The sequence below is a fragment of the Bos taurus genome, chromosome 11 (genome assembly GCF_002263795.3).
Source record: "Bos taurus isolate L1 Dominette 01449 registration number 42190680 breed Hereford chromosome 11, ARS-UCD2.0, whole genome shotgun sequence".
In the NCBI taxonomy this organism is placed as follows: domain Eukaryota; kingdom Metazoa; phylum Chordata; class Mammalia; order Artiodactyla; family Bovidae; genus Bos; species Bos taurus.
In genome coordinates this window covers 47,924,542-47,944,850 of record NC_037338.1, presented here as the reverse complement: position 1 = coordinate 47,944,850, position 20,309 = coordinate 47,924,542, and the positions used below count along the sequence as shown (strand labels likewise).

The window sequence follows — 20,309 nt, the reverse complement described above, 5'->3', positions numbered from 1 at the left end:
TCAATAAAGCAGAAATAGATGTTTTTCTGGAACTCTCTTGCTTTTTTCGATGATCCAGCAGATGTTGGCAATTTGATCTCTGGTTCCTCTGCCTTTTCTAAAACCAGCTTGAACATCAGGAAGTTCACGGTTCACATATTGCTGAAGCCTGGCTTGGAGAATTTTGAGCATTACTTTACTAGCGTGTGAGATGAGTGCAATTGTGCAGTAGTTTGAGCATTCTTTGGCATTGACTTTCTTTGGGATTGGAATGAAAACTGACCTTTTCCAGTCCTGTGGCCACTGCTGAGTTTTCCACATTTGCTGGCATATTGAGTGTAGCACTTTCACAGCATCATCTTTCATGATTTGAAATAGCTCAGCTGGAATTCCATCACCTCCACTAACTTTGTTTGTAGTGATGCTTTCTAAGGCCCACTGGACTTCACATTCCAAGATGTCTGGCTCTAGGTCAGTGATCACACCATCGTGATTATCTGGGTTGTGAAGATCTTTTTTGTACAGTTTTTCTGTGTATTCTTGCCATCTCTTCTTAATATCTTCTGCTTCTGTTAGGTCCATACCATTTCTGTCCTTTATCGAGCCCATCTTTGCATGAAATGTTCCTTTGGTATCTCTAATTTTCTTGAAGAGATCTCTAGTCTTTCCCATTCTGTTGTTTTCCTCTATTTCTTTGCATTGATCGCTGAAGAAGGCTTTCTTATCTCTTCTTGCTATTCTTTGGAACTCTGCATTCAGATGCTTATATCTTTCCTTTTCTCCTTTGCTTTTCGCTTCTCTTCTTTTCACAGCTGTTCGTAAGGCCTCCCCAGACAGCCATTTTGCTTTTTTGCATTTCTTTTCCATGGAAGAAGCACAAGCTGGAATCAAGATTGCCGGGAGAAATATCAATAACCTCAGATATGCAGATGACACCACCCTTATGGCAGAAAGTGAAGAGGAGCTCAAAAGCCTCTTGATGAAAGTGAAAGTGGAGAGTGAAAAAGTTGGCTTAAAGCTCAACATTCAGAAAATGAAGATCATGGCATCCGGTCCCATCACTTCATGGGAAATGGGGAAACAGTGGAAACAGTGTCAGACTTTATTTTTGGGGGCTCCAAAATCACTGCAGATGGTGACTGCAGCCATGAAATTAAAAGACACTTACTCCTTGGAAGGAAAGTTATGACCAACCTAGATAGCATATTCAAAAGCAGAGACATTACTTTGCCAACAAAGGGCCGTCTAGTCAAGGCTATGGTTTTTCCTGTGGTCATGTATGGATGTGAGAGTTGGACTGTGAAGGAGGCTGAGCGCTGAAAAATTGATGCTTTTGAACTGTGGTGTTGGAAAAGATTCTTGAGAGTCCCTTGGACTGCAAGGAGATCCAACCAGTCCATTCTGAAGGAGATCGGCCCTGGGATTTCTTTGGAAGGAATGATGCTAAAGCTGAAACTCCAGTACTTTGGCCACCTTGTGTGAAGAGTTGACTCATTGGAAAAGACTCTGATGCTGGGAGGGATTGGGGGCAGGAGGAGAAGGGGATAAGATAGCTGGATGGCATCACTGACTCAATGGACATGAGTTTGGGTGAACTCCAGGAGTTAGTGATGGACAGGGAGGCCTGGCGTGCTGCAATTCATGGGGTCGCAAAGAGTCGGACACGACTGAGTGACTGAACTGAACTGAACTGAGAAGATTCACTAAGAATTTTGAATATGATGGAACTTACAGTAGCTTGGAGACTAGTAGTCATCAACTAGATGGGATTTTATGAGCCAACACTTGGGCAACAAATGATAGGTGAAACTGAAGTTGTAGGTTTGATGGATGGATGATACGCTACACCTCTGGACCCTACTCACAGGACTCTGCATACCAGGCAGGATGTGGACTCCTCTCACTAATGTGGTTGATTCAAACGGGCTTAGGGAAGCAGACACACACTGAAATGATGTGGTCTGGGACCAAGACATGACCAGTTAACTAACAGGGGGCTGAGTAGCACTCAGGCGGGAAGTCAACATTTAGGTCATCAAGCAGGAAGGCAGCCAGAAATCTCAGCCAAATCAAAGGTCAAGGTGAAGGATAACCCAGGAGTGAGACCCAACAGAAGACAGAGCACTGACGTATGCATCAATTGTTGGGGTCAGGCTGTGAGGCAAGTACGGAAACAAACACAGAATTGTGTTTCCTCAGATTCCTGCCCATGGAGTCAATAATGCTATTTAACCATCTCATCCTCCGCCACCCCCTTCTCCTTTTGCTTCAATATTTCCCAGCACCAGGGTCTTTTCCAATGAGTCGGCTCTCCGCATCAGATGGCCAAAGTATTGGAGCTTCAGTTTCAGCATCAGTCCTTCCAATGAATATTCAGGACTGATTTCCTTTAGGATTAACTGGTTTGATCTCCTTGCACTCCAAGGGACTCTCAAGAGTCTTCTTCAGCACCACAGTTCAAAAGCATCAATTCTTTGGCATTCAGCCTTCTTTATGGTCCAACTCTAATATCCATACATGCTGCTGCTGCATCGCTTCAGTCGTGTCCGACTCTGTGCGACCCCATAGATGGATGCCCACCAGGCTCCCCAGTCCCTGGGATTCTCCAGACAAGAACACTGGAGTGGGTTGCCATTTTCTTCTCCAATGCATGAAAGTGAAAAGTGAAAGTGAAGTCGCTCAGTCGGGTCCGACTCTTAGCTACCCCATGGACTGCAGCCTACCAGGCTCCTCTGTCCATGGGATTTTCCAGGCAAGAGTACTGGAGTGGGGTGCCATTGCCATACATGACTACTGGAAAAACCATAGATCTGACTATAATGAGTGAAAAAAAAAACAGGCAATAGAGAGAAATATGTTACTATACCAGTTAGAAAAATATGATGCTATAGACATAGACACACTCATGCATGTGTGAACATGCAGGACCAAAGTTCTGTGTATCAGAACTTTATCAGCCAGTGTAAGCTGATATGGTCATGTAGACATACTATTGATGTGTCTGTGCCTTTGATCTGTCAGTGCTTTTCCTATACTAGTTGTTAAATATTTAAAATATTATTCCTATGTATAAGTATTAGAAAATACTCCTCAACATACTGTGTCCATTTTTGGGTGAGTTCTGGGGATTTCCGCTTTTTTTTCTCCATGTTTTTTTCATATGTTTTGTTTTTTTTACAGTTTGCGTATATTAATTTTACAGTCAGAATAAATAATAAAGATATTTTTATTTTGGAAAAAATTATATCAGATTTGCCTGAGCAAAAAACTTTTTTTTTTCCCCCCAGAAAAGAGCTTCCGATATTGGTAAGCATTGCAGGCAAACTCTTTCTTTGGTCTTTGGGAAATCTGGCACTTTTTCTTCAAAATTATGCTTTCATGGGAACTGGCTTCTTAATTATGGTACCTTGAATATCAAAACCTCATTTTTGTTTTACAAGATCACTAGACTGCTTAGGCAAATGTAGGAAGCCTAATTGGTCTAGATTTCACAGCTAACAAGTTCTTCATGGTAGCCTTTTTTTTTTAATCATGCGTTTATTTATTTTGTTGTGTCCGGTCTTCGCTGAGGCCCACTGGGCCGTTTGCTGCAGGGCACTGACTCTGGAGGTGTGGCACTCGTGTTTCACTAGTTGTGTCACGAAGATTGGTTGCTCCTGGGCATGTGGGATCTTATTCCCTGACCAGAGATCAAACTTGTGTCCCTGCTTTGTAAGGTGGATTCTTAACCACCAGATCACCAAGGACGTTCCATGATATCATTTTGATCATCCTAGGAACTATGAGCAGGATGCAGAGACACGTGAAAGGGTTGACAGCCCATAGCCACAGGGCCCTGTTTAATGAGCTTCAGTGGCAAACTGGAGTATGATTTTTTTTTTTTTTGTCAAACTCTCAGACTCTGTCCTCAGCCCTGTGCTGGTCAGTATTTGGGTGAAAACAAAGATTCAAGGCCATACCTATAGAATATGTGGTTGATTTGAAGTCAAGAGGAAGAATGGCAAACATTTTGGGTGATAGAATACAATAAGAATCCAAAATGCCAGAGAAAACACAACAGGGATTAATGTCAGATTCTTCACTGGGGTCTATAAACCCAGGCACGAGCTGGGCTGGGGAACATGACCCAGCAGCAAGGCTCAGGAACTTGGTCAATGGAAAATGCAATGTGCATCAGAAGCATAATGAGGGAGTTGGAAAAGCTATAGGGATCCTGAGCGGCGTTTACAGAAATGAAGCATTCACAAGGAGGAAGGCATTAATCTCGTACTACAGTAAATGTCAACAAGAGCAACTGAACCTATTTGCAGGGCAGGAATGAGACGCTGACATAGAGAACTAAAATGTAGACATGGTCGGCGGGGTGGGAGGGTTGGACAAATTGGGAGATTGGGATTGACATATATACTCTGCCATGTATAAAAAGAGAGCCAGTGGAAGCCTCCTCTATAGCACAGGGAGTTCACTTCGGTTCTCTGGGATGGGGGTGGGTGGTACGAGGGAGGTCCCAGAGGGAGGGGGATATGTGTACAGTTATGGATGATTCACTTCGTTGAACAGCAGAAACTAACACAACATTGTAAAGCAATTATACTCCAATAAAAAAAATATTGGCTGTTCAGAGATGCGGTGGACTGCCTCACGAACAGGTCTCCAGCTCAGTGTCCCTTCCTTTCCCAGCCCTCTCAGGAGGTGGTGAAGGAGATGATACAATTCTCCAAGGATACACTGGAAAAAATCGACAAGGCTCGCTCTGAGGGTTTGTACCACGAGGTAAAAATTCATTTTTATAGGGGATAGGGGTGGGGAAGAGGGCAGAAGGGTTCTCTAGTAAAGGAGGGAAATGGTGGGGGGCAGTCAAGACGGGGAGGCTACCAAGCAGGTTTTTTTTCTGGAAGATGTCCCATGGTTGAGACCATGACTCTTCTTGCCCCTAAGCCATGCAGCCTCTTTTAGGGGCGTGTTCTCACTGATGGTTCAGAAACTCACTAAAACTGGGTTTGAGGAAAGCACAGGCAGCCTGACAAATGTCCCTGGGGTTTGGGGGATGGTCTGTAATATTTTAGGTTGGCATCAGGGATGGAGGAATGGAAACGGCAGTGGATGGCTTGCTTTCTGGTAACTGAACATGTGTCCTGCCTACACTTTCCAAGCTCTTCTAACTGTGCATTCAACCCTGGCTGTACGCTAGAGCCAGGCTGTACACTAGAATCATTGAAAAATACTGACACTCAGGACAGTCCTTCCAGAATCTCTTAGAGTGGGACCCAGACATCAAGATTTTTAAAGCTCCCATGTGATTTCAATGTGCACCTAAAGTTGAGACCCACCACCAGCACTGACCTGCAGAGCACTTACTTGCATTGAATTCTGTCAGGCAGTTTGTTGGAAATACAGATTCCTGTGTCTCACCCCCTGAGATGTGATTCACCCAGTCTGCAACAGAACACAGGGATCATCACAGTATTTTTTTTTTTCCCCTCCAAGCTCTTTAAAGAACTTGTGTGGCTGGGTTTGGATGCCACTAGGGTGTGGCAGTGTGGGAGATTCATTTCTGTTCATTTCTGTCAGCTTGTCCGTTGTCTTCATTCTTCTTTCCTCATTCATTCATTGCCTATTTTTGAGCCCTTATTGAGCCCAACACAGGACATGCTGCTTGCCTCCCAGGAGTCTGTCAAGTCTCAGGGAGAGTCCCATGAACAAAGTGTTGCTGTGCAATATAGAAAATCTAGAGGTTTGAGGTAGGAGCTTCAGTTCCTGATTCCATTCCTCTGTCCTCTCTTCTTCTTCGTCTGTCCTCTTCTGCGCTTAAGCTGGGCAGGGCTAGATGTAGGGCTGGAGAGTGCCTATGAGTTCATGATTGTTTTCAGGATGGATGGCTTGTTAGCTCACACTCCGTCACACCCCCACCCAGTTGCCCCAGGGGCCTCTGGGAGAATCTCAGAGAAAACTAATTTCCACTCATTAGAAATGGAAAGAATTGTGTGACGTTTCTTCCATGAGATTGGCAAGGGAAAGAGAGGAGAGCTATGAACCACTAAAATCTAGAAACCATCTGACTTTGTAGGGCATCACTGAAGCTATGTCTACATGTGAATTAGTCAGGAAAGCCTGCCTCCAAGTCCCTTGGGATTGAGCCCATCTTCTTCCTCACCAGGACCAATGTGACCTCCTTCTAGTCAGTCTCCTGGACCCTCTCTCTTCCAATCCATCCTGTACACTTCTAGCAGGTCATGACTGTCCAATGTCACTGTGCATAAGGGCCACCCGGGGGCAGATATGAGCTACAGATGCCAGGGTCCCTCCCCTAGATATTTAATTTCTTTGGTCTGGGGTAGGACTCAGACACCGGGATTTAAAAAAGCTCTCCAGGCACTTACAGAGATTTTGTCCCAATGGTACCTGAGTGCACACTGGTATCACTAGTCCAAATGATGCCTTTTATAGCCATAGAGGTGTGGAAATGGAGCCATAGCTTGGATTCTACTGGTTACATCACCTACCGTACTACACATCCTCCTAGCCTAATAAAAAGTGTTATAAGGCTGTCAAAGGCTCAGGTGAAGCACTGCTTTATAAGCAATACTTCATGAGAAGGGGTCATATCTTCCAGCATGTGGTATACTCTTTATGTTTTTCCAGCTTTATTGAAGCATAGTTAAGAAGTAGAAATTTTACTTGTTCAAGATGTTAAAAAAAAAAAAAAGCTCTCCAGATTATTCCAAAGTAGAGCCACGATGGAGAATCATGGACATGATGGTTAAGATAAAGCTCCATTGATTGGTTTGAATCTGCACTGCATCGCTCACTCTCTGTGTAACTTCAGCAAAGCGCTTACCCTCTTGGTGCTTCTGTTTCCTCATCTGGGAAAATGAGGATATTAGCAGCACTTCTCTCATCATGCTGTTATGAGAGGAAGTAATGTGTGAATATAGCTTTCATAACTCCCTACTGACTTCTTTTTTAATTGGAGGATAATTACAATGTTGTGGAGGTCTCTGACATGCATCAGTGCCCCCTTGAGCCTCCGTCCCTGACACATTCCACCCTTCTAGGTTGCCATGGAGTGCCAGGCTGGACTCCCTGTGTTATATAGCAGCTTCCTGTTAGTTATCCATTTTACACATAACGGTGTATATATGTCAGTGCTACCTTCTCAGTTCGTCCTTCCCTCTCTTTCCCCCGATGTGTCCATTCTTTATATCTGCATCTCCATTCCTTCCCTGCAAATAGGTTCATCAATACCATTTTTCATATTCCACATATATGCATTAATATACGATATTTATTTTTCTCTTTTTGACTTACTTCATTTCACTCTGTATGACAGCTCTAGGTCCATCCACATCTACAAATAACCCAGTTTTGTTCCTTTTAATGGCTGAGTTCCTTTTAATATACCATTGTGTGATTCCATTATTCTCAACCAGTTTTATTTAGGTTTCTGTCAATTGCTAAGGAAACTCCTGACTAGCACACATACATACAGCAGATAGGAAACTTAGCTCATGTTTGTCTGGCCACCTTCCTTGCATATCATCTCGCTGCATCCTCACATGGCAGAGGTATGGACACAGAGAAAGATGTCTGCATCTCCATCTCTTCTCTGCAAATAGGTTCATCAGTACTATTTTTCTAGATTCCATTTGTTGTTGTTCAGTCATGTCCAACTCTGCAACCCCATGGACTGCAGCACCCCAGGCTTCCCTGTCCTTCACTTCCCTGTCCTCCCGGAGTTTGTTCAGACTTGTGTCCATTGAGTTGATGATGCCATCCAACCATCTCATCCTCTGTCATCCCCTTCTCCCCTCACCCTCAATCTTTCCCAGGGTCAGGGTCTTTTCCAATGAGTCAGCCCTTTGCATCAGGTGGTCAAAGTATCGGAGCTTCAGCTTCAGCATCAGTCCTTCTAATGAATATTCTAGATTCCATATATATGCATTAATATGCAATATTTGTTTTTGTCTTTCTGACTTACATCATTCTGTATAACAGGCTCTAGGGTCGTCCATCTCACTACAACTGACTCAAATTCATTTCCTTTTTATGGCTGAGCAGAATTCCCTTGTATATATGTACCATTCATCTGTTAACAGACTCCATACTAACTTCTATGGTAACTCCTCATCCTGCCATGTCAGCACTGTGTCCCACAGTTACCCTTTCCATCTCTACATCTTAGCCAAATGGGAACCATTTTTCTCTTCAAATCACAAGCTGGTGCTTTCCCATCTCTGTTAGCAGTTTCCTCAGTCTTCAAAGCATGAGTGTCCATGATGGCATCATGATGCTCCCGTATGTGAATTAAGCTTGTGCTCTGGTGCAGTGAGTACAATCAGGGTTTGTGTCTCCTAGGTTGTGAAGTTATGCCGGGAGTGCCTGCAGAAGCAGGAGCCAGTGTTTGCCGACACCAACATCTACACGCTGCGACTGCTGAGCATTGTTTCCGAGGTCCTCTCCTACCTGCAGGCCTTTGAGGAGGCCTCACACTACGCCAGGAGGATGGTGGATGGCTACATGTAGGTGACGATCCTGGGTCTCAGGTAGTCTCCAGAAATGTGTCTATTTCAGGGATGGTAAGAAGATGGCAGGCATATCACTATATCCCTCCCTCTGGCACCCACAGCAGGCATTAGTAATCTATCACCATCCTCTTTATGACTGAACCTCTTTATCATGGTGTGCCCACCAATAATGTCCAAATAATCAGATCGGATACTTGAGATGAAATCTGTGTGTCAACCTTTGTCTTTCCCACCTCCAGGTTGTCTATTATTTGGGTGGCATCTTCTGTTTTTGGTTTCCTTAAGGCTAAATCTGGCTTGCTTTTAAGTGCCTAGAAAGGTTCCCCCCACCCCCAACCAATCAACCAATCAACAGAGGCAATCTTGCAGCTTTAGAGTTTATCAAAAGAAAAAAGAAAGGGACTTCCCTGATAGTCAGTGGTTAAGACTCTGTGCTTCTACTGCAGGGGATAAGAGTTCAATCCCTGGTTTGGGAACTAAGATCCTGCAAGCCGCACAGTGTGATAAAAAAACAACAAACAAAAAAACAGAGAGAACGAGAAGGAAAAAAAGAAAGAAAATAAAAGAGGCGTGGGCCATCCTTGCTTATAAACTGTAAAAGGCAACTTCCTTGCCTTTCCTCTGCTAATGTCTTCTCTTGCCATATGTGTCCACATTGGTGTGTGAATTTGTATTTCTGGCCAAATGAATACTTTTGCATAAGAAAGTTGTATTTTTTGAATGGAGGGTACCCTTTTCAATCCATGGAGGGTACAAAAGGAGGGTACCAGGGAGGTAAGAATACCACTTGGTCCCACGAAGAGCATTCAAATTATTTTTTTCCCCTAAACTTCTTAGCTTTTTCCCAAGGAGAGGTTGGGTACTCCTGAAGGCTGTCAGCTCCCAGTACTCAAGTTCCAAGTACAATCCTGCCCCCGTTTCCCTGTGAGGACTTGGCTCAGTGGCCCAGGTCAGAGTCTCCACCTCACAGTCTCACCATGTGGGGTGTTTGGTATCTGACTGCAGCTCTGTGTGCCTCAATCTATCTTTGATGGCGGATACCTCCCAGGGCTGATGGGAAAGCAAATGGACTTAATCAGTGAGGTCACTTTTATTTATTTATTTATTTATTTATTTTTGACTGCCCTGGGTCTTCATTGCAGTGTGCTGAGGCTTCTCTCTAGTTGTGGCACACAGGCTCTCTAGTTGCCCCACAGCAAGTGGGATCTTAATTCCCCAATGAGGGATTGAACCTGTGTCCCCTGCATTGGACGGAGGATTGTTAACCACTGGACCACCAGGAAAGTCCCATGGTTGCTTTATAAGCTGTCAAATGCTGTGCAGATGCAAGGCAGGTTGGGAATATGGGTTATGATTACTTGCTATGTCCCCACAGGAAGCTGTACCATCACAACAATGCCCAGCTGGGCATGGCCATCATGCGGGCAGGGCTGACCAACTGGCATGCTGGCAACATTGAAGTGGGGCATGGCATGATCTGCAAAGCTTATGCCATCCTCCTGGTCACACATGGACCCTCTCATCCCATCACCAAGGACTTAGAGGCAAGTGGCATCTTGTGGCTGGGCTGGGCTCTCTGAAGATGAAAGCTGAGTACTAGATTCTGCTTTTGCAAAGACCCTAGTTGCCTGCTAGACCAGGAGGGAATTCAGACATGCTTAGTCCCTCCTCTCATTTTACATCTGAAAAAACTGAGGCCCAGGGAAGGAGAGTAACCTGTCCTTAGTCACAAAGCTAGTGGATGGCAAAGCTCAGACTTGAACCCTAGGATGCTCCAAGCCTAGACTGAGAAAACCTAATGGTATGCATGTGTGTGTAACACGTACATTAGAAAACCTGCTATGTGGAGTAGAGTCAGAGAGCACAGGCTCTAGAATCAGACTGCTGCTGCTGCTGCTTTACCACTTTCCAGCTGTGTGGCTGCTAATACTGAATGTATGGGCCTCAGTCTCCTTATCAGTGAAATGGAGGAAAAAGACAGGGTTGGCACAAGGGTTTGATGAATTGGTGTGTGAATGGAATGCTCTTCATAGCTACTGGTTTCCTTTGTGCTTTGAACACTGATTTACTTGAAAGTAACAGAGTCCAAAGGCCTGTCCTCAGGCAGCAGTATAGGGAAAGAAGACAGACCCTAGCATCATAGAACGTACAAGAAGACTAACTTTATGTCAGTATATTAAGCTTGTCAAATAAGTCATTGTCACCGTATTCACTGCTTTGACCTTAGCCCTGCAGCGAAGCCTGGCCCTTGATAAATATTTCTTGAATTAACATTAGGAGGGTGAGGGTTTTGCTATGTGTCACAGGCTGTAGTCTTCCTGGCACATTATAAAGTACAGGGCATCTCACCCATTTCATGTATGAGCAAATTGAGGGCTGAAGGGATTAAGTCCCACAATGTTAGATGGGACTTCAGTGCAGGAGCCAAGGTTCAAACCCAGGTCCCCACCTGGCACTTCCTAAGAATAATCTCTGCTGAGAACAGTCCCACAAGCTGCTCTCTCAGTGGTTCGTGTGGCTGCCTCTTCCTAACAAATGGAGCCCACTGTCAAGACATTCGACCCCCAGTGGATGAGTGTGAGTATACATGCGTGCATGTGTGTGTAGGGTGTATATGTGTCCTTTCCAGCAGGGCCAACATAAGTCAGAGACCGACACGTCCTGGGGCTTTGTCATCACTGTTTCCGATGTATCCGCGTCCCACAGGCCATGCGGATGCAGACGGAGATGGAACTGCGCATGTTCCGCCAGAACGAATTCATGTACCACAAGATGCGCGAGGCCGCCCTGAACAACCAACCCATGCAGGTCATGGCCGAGCCCAGCAAAGAGCCGGCGCCAGCTCTGTTCCACAAGAAGCAATGACGACCTGCATGGTGGGGGAGGGGCGCCGTGGCTGGGGCACTGGGGAGACATCCTGGGGGTGCTGGGTTTCTGGGGAGACCCTTGAGGAAATCAGGGTAATACGCAACTTTGTTGCCATGGGAACGTACTGCTCTGTGATCCCTGGTGTCATTTTCTTTAACTTCAACTCAGTCCAATTCAGTTTAACTCTATCCCAGCCCAGCCCGGTCTAACTCATCCTACAAGTGTTTATTGGGTGCTAGACCTTAGGTATAAAGAAGTTCCAAAGGTAACTGGGGAGAGGAAACATAAACAAACAATTAAAACACAGTGTGACAATAAATGCAATGGTAAGCTGTATGGAGAGAGGGGTATGTGTCTAGGGTGTGTGTGTGTGTGGGTGTGTGTGTCCATCGCGGGGTGGGGGTGGGTGGCGGTTAGTCATGGAGGAGATGAGCTCTGAGCTGAGAGTTGCAGGTACCTGGAGTCTCAGCTGTCTGCTCACCTATCTGTGCAGGTGTCTCAGGGATATTCAGGATTTGCTGACTGGAATGGGTGTTGTCCGGTTTCCACAGGTGACTGTGGAGTTATGAAGATGGGACTGTGTTTGGGCCGTGTGGGTCCTACTCAGAGAACTAGAACCTCTTTAATAAGGGTACTATGCAGAAGGAGAGGGAGGTTTGCTCAAGCCACTTGAGGCCTCAGTTTAAAGTCTGGGTTCCCAGGATTATTCTGAAACTACTTTTAGAACAGAGACGGAGTGGCTCCCTTCTCTACCGTCTGAGTCAAGCCTTGTGATTCCCATGATGTGGGAGTAGTTGGATGTTAGCTGAGATTTCTCTGGCCCAAGTCTCTTTAGGGTGAAGCTGAGGGAGAAATTTGGAAACCCACCTACCTGATAATCATGGGTCCAGCAGAACTGGCCTTTGGATATTTGATTTGGTTACATGTGCCTGGGTGGTCTATATCAGCTTAGACTTCATCACTGACCCCCAGGAAATCTCTATTTTTAGTTATGAATAATTATGACTTCCTTGGGTTAATTTCTTTCATTGTCCATACCCTGGGTTCTTTACTTTTCTTACCAGGAGAAATGTCTAATCTGGACACTTCACACTTAGGTTGGGACCTCTTTGGGGTATGATCTACTTGCTCTCATCTCCTGGGGAGCTGCTCTTGATTTTTCACTCAAGAATGAGGGTCTTGGGAATCAACCAATCCAGCTGTCCCATTGGCCTGGGACAGTTGTTCTAATTGTGCTCTTGTATCTTCTGGGAGCCCAAACTTCTCACCAGTGTTTTGGGGGATCCTGGACCAAAACCCTCTTTTTGGGAGTGTCACCAAGTCTTCTATATCCTTTGGAGCCACCCTTGACCCCAGAGCTCTGACTAACATCTTGAAGTCACATGATCCCCCCAGGACCTAGATTTGTCACCTGTGCCTAAAGAGTCACTTCCTCCATCCTTACACCCCTTCATCCTCAGAACAATCCACTACCTCCCTTGGAACCTAACAGCCCTGCCAATGTGCCAAAATCTTTGTCCAAAAAGTTCTGCAAAGATGCCAACTCTTTGCAGAGTGCTTGTACCTGGCACTTGGCTCTTTATTGAGGACACCTGCTTCCTTAGAACTTTCACTGGGAGAGTGACAGTTCTTCTAAGCCCACATACTACACGGCAAAGGACGGAACCAGCCCTCTCCCAGGGAGCCAACTGTGCCAGTTCAAATGGTCCCTCTTCTATTCCCAGTCTTCCTAGGTGGCATTAGTGGTAAAAACTGGCCTGCCAATGCAGGAGACCCTGGTTTGATCCCTGGGTTGGGAAGATCCCCTGGAATAGGAAATGGAAACCCACTCTGGTATTCTTGCCTGGGAAATTTCACGGACAGAGGAACCTGGCGGGCCACAGTCCGTGGGGCCACAGAGTTGGACATGACTGAAGTGACTTACCCTCATATAAAACCTTCCTCCAAATCTCTTTCCTTCTTTGTCACTCTCATCTGCCACACTGCTGGTCATTCTCCCATATTCCTGGTCTGTTTCCCATCCCCTCTTCTCAAATTAGGTGTCTGTCTTCCTTTTGGCCCATGCCCCCTTCCAGCAGAGTTCTGACCTAGATTAATTCAGCTGTCTTATTTTTCCTCTGTTGTACCTGGAGGTCTGTGCACAGCCAGGAAAATGGCACCTTTCATCACAGGTTCTTCCACAGACTCCTCGCCAACCTCAGCTGGCCTTGGGGTGCAGCCCAGACGTGCTCCCTGTGCCCCTCGCTGGCTCCCCCTTTGCCCAGTGGTTATTTCAGCTCTTCACTCCTGTTCTTGAGTTCTCAGCTTTCAGCAGGCCCTCATTGCCTGCTTCATGGAGGGGCCAGGAGATGGGATTTCCTCAGTTTCCTCTTCCCACGTGGGTTCACACATGTCATATCTGTGCTTGTCCTTCCCGTCCCCCCTCCTCACACCCCCTTCTCCTCCAAAGCCAAACTCTCCACCTGCACCTTGGACTCCTGTCCCCTCCTGGGTCTTTAAACCTCGCTTCCCCTATATTCTCTCTCATCTTGGATTCTTCACATTTCTGGCTTATTTAAAGCAGTTAATTGACATGCAGGGGACTCATAATCTTTAAGGTTAACTATTTTTTAAAAGGCTTTGTCTCCCATGTTTATTAACAATTCTTTTTTAAAAAAAAAATTATTGATTTTGGCTGCATTGGGCTTTTTTTTTTTTTTTTTTTGGTTGTGGCACACAAACTCTTACTTGAGCATGTGGGATATATTTCCCTGACCAGGGATCGAACCCAGGCCCCCTGCATTGGAAGCACAGAGTCTTAGCCACTGGACCACCAGAGAATTCCCTCTTTAAAAAAAAAAATGCTTTTTTTTTTTTATTGTGGTAAAAGTTACATAATATGAAACATACTATTTTAACCATATTTAACTGTACATTTCAGTGGCACTAAGTACATTCCCATTGTTGTGCTCACCATTGTCCATCTCCCAAATTTTTCACTTTAGTAAACTGAAGCTCTGTCCCCATTAAATACTAACTCCCCTCCCTGCCCTGCCCTGCATCTACCAATGTACTTTCTGGCCCTATGAATTTGACTGTTCTGGGTACCTTGTATAAGTGGAATCAGACAGCATTTTTCTGCACCTACTGTATACTGGAATTTAGCTTTCTTCACTTTCCATTTCTTCCTGAACCCACTGCAGAATGATCATGGCGCTTTCCAAGGTTGACTCATGGTGGGCCATTTCAGCCTTCGTATTATCTGGCTTCTCTGCTTCAGTTGGCATCACAGCCCTTGATTTCTGGGTACCACATCCTTGTAATGATTCTCTGTCGAGGTTTCTCTCCTGCCCTTGACAGGCTGGTATTTCCTAGAGCTGGTTTTGTTCATTCTGGTCACTCTTGGTTGGTCCTCATCTCCCTCTGCACACCTTCCCCCAGGAGCTCAGCCAGGCTCTTTGTTTCCTCATGGCCTCAGGGCTTCCCTGATGGCCCAGATGGTAAAGAATCTGCCTGCAGATTGGGCAGATCCCCTGAAGAAAGGAATGGGCACCCACTCCAGTATTCTTGCATAGAGAATCTTATGGACAGAGGAGCCTGGCAGGCTGAAGCCCATGGACTCGGAAAGAGTCAGACACTACTGAGTGACTAACACTTTCATACTTTTGAGGCTGATGTTCTTAAGTCTGTACCCTCTAACCTTGTTCTTGAACATTAGTCCCACATCTCCTGTCGAACGTTCTGCCTCTCAAACTCATCATGTCCAAAAGGGAACTCTTTCTCTTTCCTTTCTCCCCACTCCTGCACCTGTTCCTCCTCAACACCCATTGCCCCCAAGGAGAACATCTGACTACTGGTCTAGTTACTTACTGAGTATTTAGTTCATCTGAGATTTTAGTCAGGGCCACTTACTCATGGGTCCTTGGGTGACCCATGTCCTCCTGTGCCTCTCTGAGTTTCGAAACATTGTGTCTAAAATATGCAAAACCTATCAACTCCTATTCATCTTTCAGCACCCACTTTGGAAATCACCCTTTCTGTAAAGCCCTTCCTGAAAGGTTTAGATTCAGCTGGCTGCCTATCGGAGTCTGTCATATTACCCTTGAATCTCCCATCATAACATTTTCCTCATGACCTTATATCGCCTTTTTACTCGTCTGCCTCCTCCGGAGGGCAGGAGCTTTGTCCCTTTATTCATCTTTCTATCCCCAGAACCTAGCACAGGTCCTGGGACATAGTAGGTGCTCAGTTAATATGTATTGAATGAATGATTAAGTGAATGAATTTGCTTAGATCAGAGCACAAGAGACATAGAACTATGTATCTTGAGTTTTTATTATAGCAGTCCAAATAGGCTATTAAATTTCCATGTTTCCAAGCAAATGTGTGTGGCTTCTTTCTTTCTGACAGTCTGTTTAAAGCAGTGTTAATAGACCTCTCTGTCATGATGGAAATGTGTTTTATCTGTGTCCAGTATGGTAGCCACTAGCAACATGGGACAACTGAGAACTTGAAATGCGTCTAGTATGAGTGATGAACTGAGCTTTTAACTATTATATTTCAATGAAAATAGCCAATGTAGCTGGTGTCTACTGTATTAGTGCAGTTTTAGAGAATTCTTCAGTGTAGTTTTTAAGATCATGTACACTGACACAAATTAAGTTCATATCAGTGGTCCTGGTATTAGTTAGATGATCTTGGGCTGGTTATTTCATCCATGCTTCAGTTTCATTATTTCTACATACCATGGAGTGTTACTATAAGAGATACGTGTTTTTTTTTTGTTTTTGTTTTTGTTTTTTACAACAATCAGAATTATTGTAATTAAGATAGTTTTCCACCATGGGGAACCAGTTAACGTCTCCCAAAGTGAGGCAATTGAGGCTTCAGGAGTGTCCATAGCCCCAGTCATCTTGTTCATGTGTTTAGAAAAATAAGTAACATCAGTGCTCATATCAGGTATATATGTACAGCATTGGGTATGAATAATGGCACAAGTTCTTCCTTGCGCAGCTGTCAAAATATCTAAAGCCAATCTGTTTTGTAAAACCACCTTTCTAATTTGTGCTTGTTCAGCATTAAGAGCTGAAATAGCTTTTTGAGAATCTTGCAATGCCTGTTGAGTAAAATTAGTTAAAGCATCTACTCGTAGCATAACATCTGTAGTTCCCAGAGAGGGAACAAACACTGCAGCCAAATAATCATACCAGTGAAATACAGACCTTGCCCACGGAGTTTTAAGGTGGGGTAAATCAGCAGATTTTTCTGGAAGCTCTGAAAACATAAAGCCATGAGTAAAGGCACCCTAGGATGCATCTCCCTATCCAACCAGGGGGAAGCCATGCCCATAGGTAAGAGCCACATATCCAATAGGTCCCATTTGGAGCAAGCCGGCGTGACTGAGATATCCAGTTCCAATTAGTGCCTGGCCAGGCAAAGGAAGGACCTGAACTGGAGTTGGAAAACATGGGAATGATTACGTTGCATATATCCTGAGGCAAAAATCCCAATTGCTTCCAATCATTGTAATTAAGTTGTTGGCTAACTTTTGGGGATGGCTCTGATTGTTCCCAGCATATAGGGGCAGTAGATATTAGACGTCCTTTTTCAGGAGTTAGCCATATAGCCTCATCCCATATTTAATAAACATCAGGTAAAAAAACCATTAGATCTAGACCTATTTGCCTTATGTGTAGTGAAACAGTCATCGAACCGAGACAATGTATAATCAAAATTAAAAGTCACGTTATGTCCATAGTTAAAGTACAAGTGTTGCACCAGTCCATTTTAGGGTTGTTAGATGTCATCAGTTTAGGAAGAGGCATCACATATGATTGTTGTTGAATGTATTCGCAGACTTGGAGAAAGTCTTTTCCTTGAAGTGGAGATGTCCACTACAGGAAGCCTTCCACTCCACAGACCCAGCAGTTAGACTGATTATGAAATGCTGCGTAGGAGTGAGCCCAGGACAGGAAGGCATTGTCTTGAGGATTAAATGGCAGACTCAAGATTTTTGGAGTCAGCAGAAGTAGGCTCACATAGATTATCAGGCCCATCTGAAAAGTACAAAGTCAGAGCATAGAAAGTAAAGACATAAAATGAAGTCACTTAGTTTCGGTCATGGTGCCACCTCTTAATTCAAGTGTGATGTACCCACGAATCAATTCCTGGCACTTTGACAGCTCGATTCCTGGCTCAAATAGAGGCTTGCTTGACTCAGAGGTTGGGTCAGGAGTCGTCTCCTGGAGTTCTGTTAATGCTTGTTGAAAAGCTTTTGGCTTGTCCAGACAGTCCCATTACAGAAGCGGATCAGGAAGAAAGTGGGCCAGAGGCTTCAATAAGCACAGAATAAGTTGCCCCAGTGTCTCCAACCGGCCACCATTTGCCATCCTCCAATGGATACCATGGCCATGCAGTATCACATAGGAAGACCAGGTGTGTCTTCTTTAAGCCCTGGGGATCAAATCTATCCCAGTTTTTCAGGATACAGTTCAAAGCAGTGAGGCTGGAATTGTTAGCTCCCATCTTGTCCTGAAGAATCCCGGACGAGCCCCCCAAGATGAAAGGTTGTTGCTGAATCATGCAAAGAGGCCAGGATCCTTGGCCTCTGGAGGAGAAGAATTCAATCCGGGGCCAGAGACGAGGCTTGATCGCTCAGAGCTTTTGTGTAATAAAGTTTTATTAAAGTGTAAAGGAGATAGAGAAAGCTTCTGATATAGACATCAAAAGGGGGTAGAAAGAGTACCCCAAGATACGTTTTTAAAAATATAGGTTTCTTAAAACAGTGCCTGTCTCATCCTAAGTGGTCCATGAGCATTCCACCCATGCTTCTGTTGGGGTGTCCCTTCCCCTACTTGAGAAAGTGGGGGTGAAGGACAGAGACAAGCAGTGGTGTGCTAGACCAGCTCGAGACAGTCAGCCACACACGCCTCTTCCCACCTCTGCATAGCATCACACTGATAACCTGCCACTGGACTTGGGAATATTTACGTCATGGTGATCGGTTGAACTTTAGAAGAACACATTAATTTGTAGTGTTATCAGTCAGTAAAAGTGGAGTTTGCTACATAGATACAGCAGAATAGATAGAAAGATCATTAAAGAGTCAAGGGTGAACTCTGCATTCTGAAACCTCTGCCATCCAGTGCCACACCAAACCCTTCAGACTAAGCCTCTTGTCCACCACCCCACAAGTGAATTAACAGATGTGTATTAAAGGCCAGATATAACCTTTAACCTGGATGGCTCAGGTTTACTTCTCTTAAGGATGCAGAAAGAAGTCAATAAGGAGATCCTTGGGGAAGAACCTGTGTCTTGTCTTTTCCAGCTTCTAAATGCTTCTTCTAGAATGCCCACATTCCTTGGTTTGTGGTCCCCAGTCAGCAGGACATCACCCCTTCTCTGACCCTCCTGCCTGCCTCTTTCACTTAGAACTCTTGTGATTTCATTAGCCCCAGTGGGATAATCCAGGATAATTTTCCCACTTCAAGGTCTTCACTTTAATCATAGGGTCCATGACTCAGATCTGGCTACCACCTTTTTCTACGTGGTGTGCGAGTTAAGGATATTTCCCCATGTTTAAATAGGTTGGAAAAAAAAAAAATCAGAGACTCCCCTGGTGTCTTGTGGTTAAGAGTCCACCTTCCAATGCAGGGAACATGGGTTCAATCCCTTGTCTGGGATCTAAGAGCCCACATGCCTCAGGGCAACTAAGCCCGTATACCACCGCTGGAGAAAGCCTGTGCGCTGCAACAAAAGATTCAGCACAAACAACATTTAAAAATAAATAAAAAATTAATTTAAAAAAAAGTTTTAAAAAATCAAAAGAAGAACACATGAAAATGATATGAAATTCAAATTTCAGTGTTCAAAAATAAAGTTTCAGTAAAACACAGCCATGCCCACCTGTTTGGGCATCATCTGTGGCTGCTTCAGTGTTAACCACAGCAGAATTGGTGGGCTGTGGCAGAGACTGGGTGGCCCACAAAACTGAAAATATTTACTTTCTGGCTTTTTGCAAAAGAAGTTTACTGATCCCTGTTATAGAGACGTGAATGCCATTTGTGGAGTTTGACTCTCATGTATAAGTCAGTGAACTGGGATGCATTATGACCTGTGCTGTTTTTAGGGAAGATGACAGTTCGTGGGGTGAAGTTTCACAGGTAAGAGAGAGAGGCAGGGAGTTGCCATTGTGGCCTGTGATACTATGCAAGTAAAAAGTAATTGGGCTTCACCTCCAGAAAAGGAGGGAGAGGAGGTGGGAAAGGTGACAGTCATTTGTTCATCAAGGTACATTTTTTTTCAGAAGTGAATTTCTGGAAATTTTTTTTGACCTTTATATTTTGTATTGGGGTATGACTGGTGAACAGCAGAGGGACTCAGCCATACATACACATGTGTCCATTCTCCCCTAAACTCCCTTCCCATCCACATAACGTTGAGCAGAGTTCCCTGTGCTGTACAGTAGGTCCTTGTTAGTTATCCATTTTAAATACAGCAGTGGGTACATGTCCCTCCCAAACTCCCTAAATATCCCTTCCCCCCACTCTTCCTCCTGGCAACCATAAGTCTATTCTCTAAGTATCATCAAGGTACATTTGTTGAGAGATTTCTGTGGGCTGGATGCAGTTCTGAGAGCTGAGGGATGTAAGATAGAAATTCCAGAGCTTGGCAGCTCTCTGGCTGGCTCATACAATTGACATTTGTTATCTCAGAATTCTGGAGTCCAGAACTCGAACATCAAGGTGAACAAGGCTCCGCCCCCTTCGCGGGAGGTGGAAAAGGATCTTGTCCCGGTCTCTCTTCTGGTTTCTGCTAGTTCCTCAGCATGTGGTTGCATAACTCCAGTCTCCACACGGCATACTCCCTGTGTGCATGTTTCCATTTCCACAAACTTCTGCTTTTCTTTTCTTTTCTTTTTTTTTAAATTTAACTGTGCTAGGTCTTAGCACAAGCAAT

The 20,309-nt window shown here is 44.7% G+C and overlaps 1 protein-coding gene across 2 annotated transcripts in view; it reads left to right on the top strand.

Annotated features, from left to right (window-relative positions):
- SMYD1 (SET and MYND domain containing 1) overlaps window positions 1–15,734 on the top strand; it is a 48,770-nt gene extending 33,036 nt beyond the window's left edge. The window contains exons 6-9 of one of the 2 annotated variants that reach the window (XM_005212791.5): window positions 4,660–4,752; window positions 8,335–8,498; window positions 9,880–10,048; window positions 11,211–15,734. In XM_005212791.5, the coding sequence (XP_005212848.1) occupies window positions 4,660–4,752; window positions 8,335–8,498; window positions 9,880–10,048; window positions 11,211–11,369 (585 nt within the window). In that variant the 3' untranslated portion in view covers window positions 11,370–15,734. 2 annotated transcript variants of the gene reach the window in all.
- The last annotated feature ends 4,575 nt before the right edge of the window (window positions 15,735–20,309 follow it).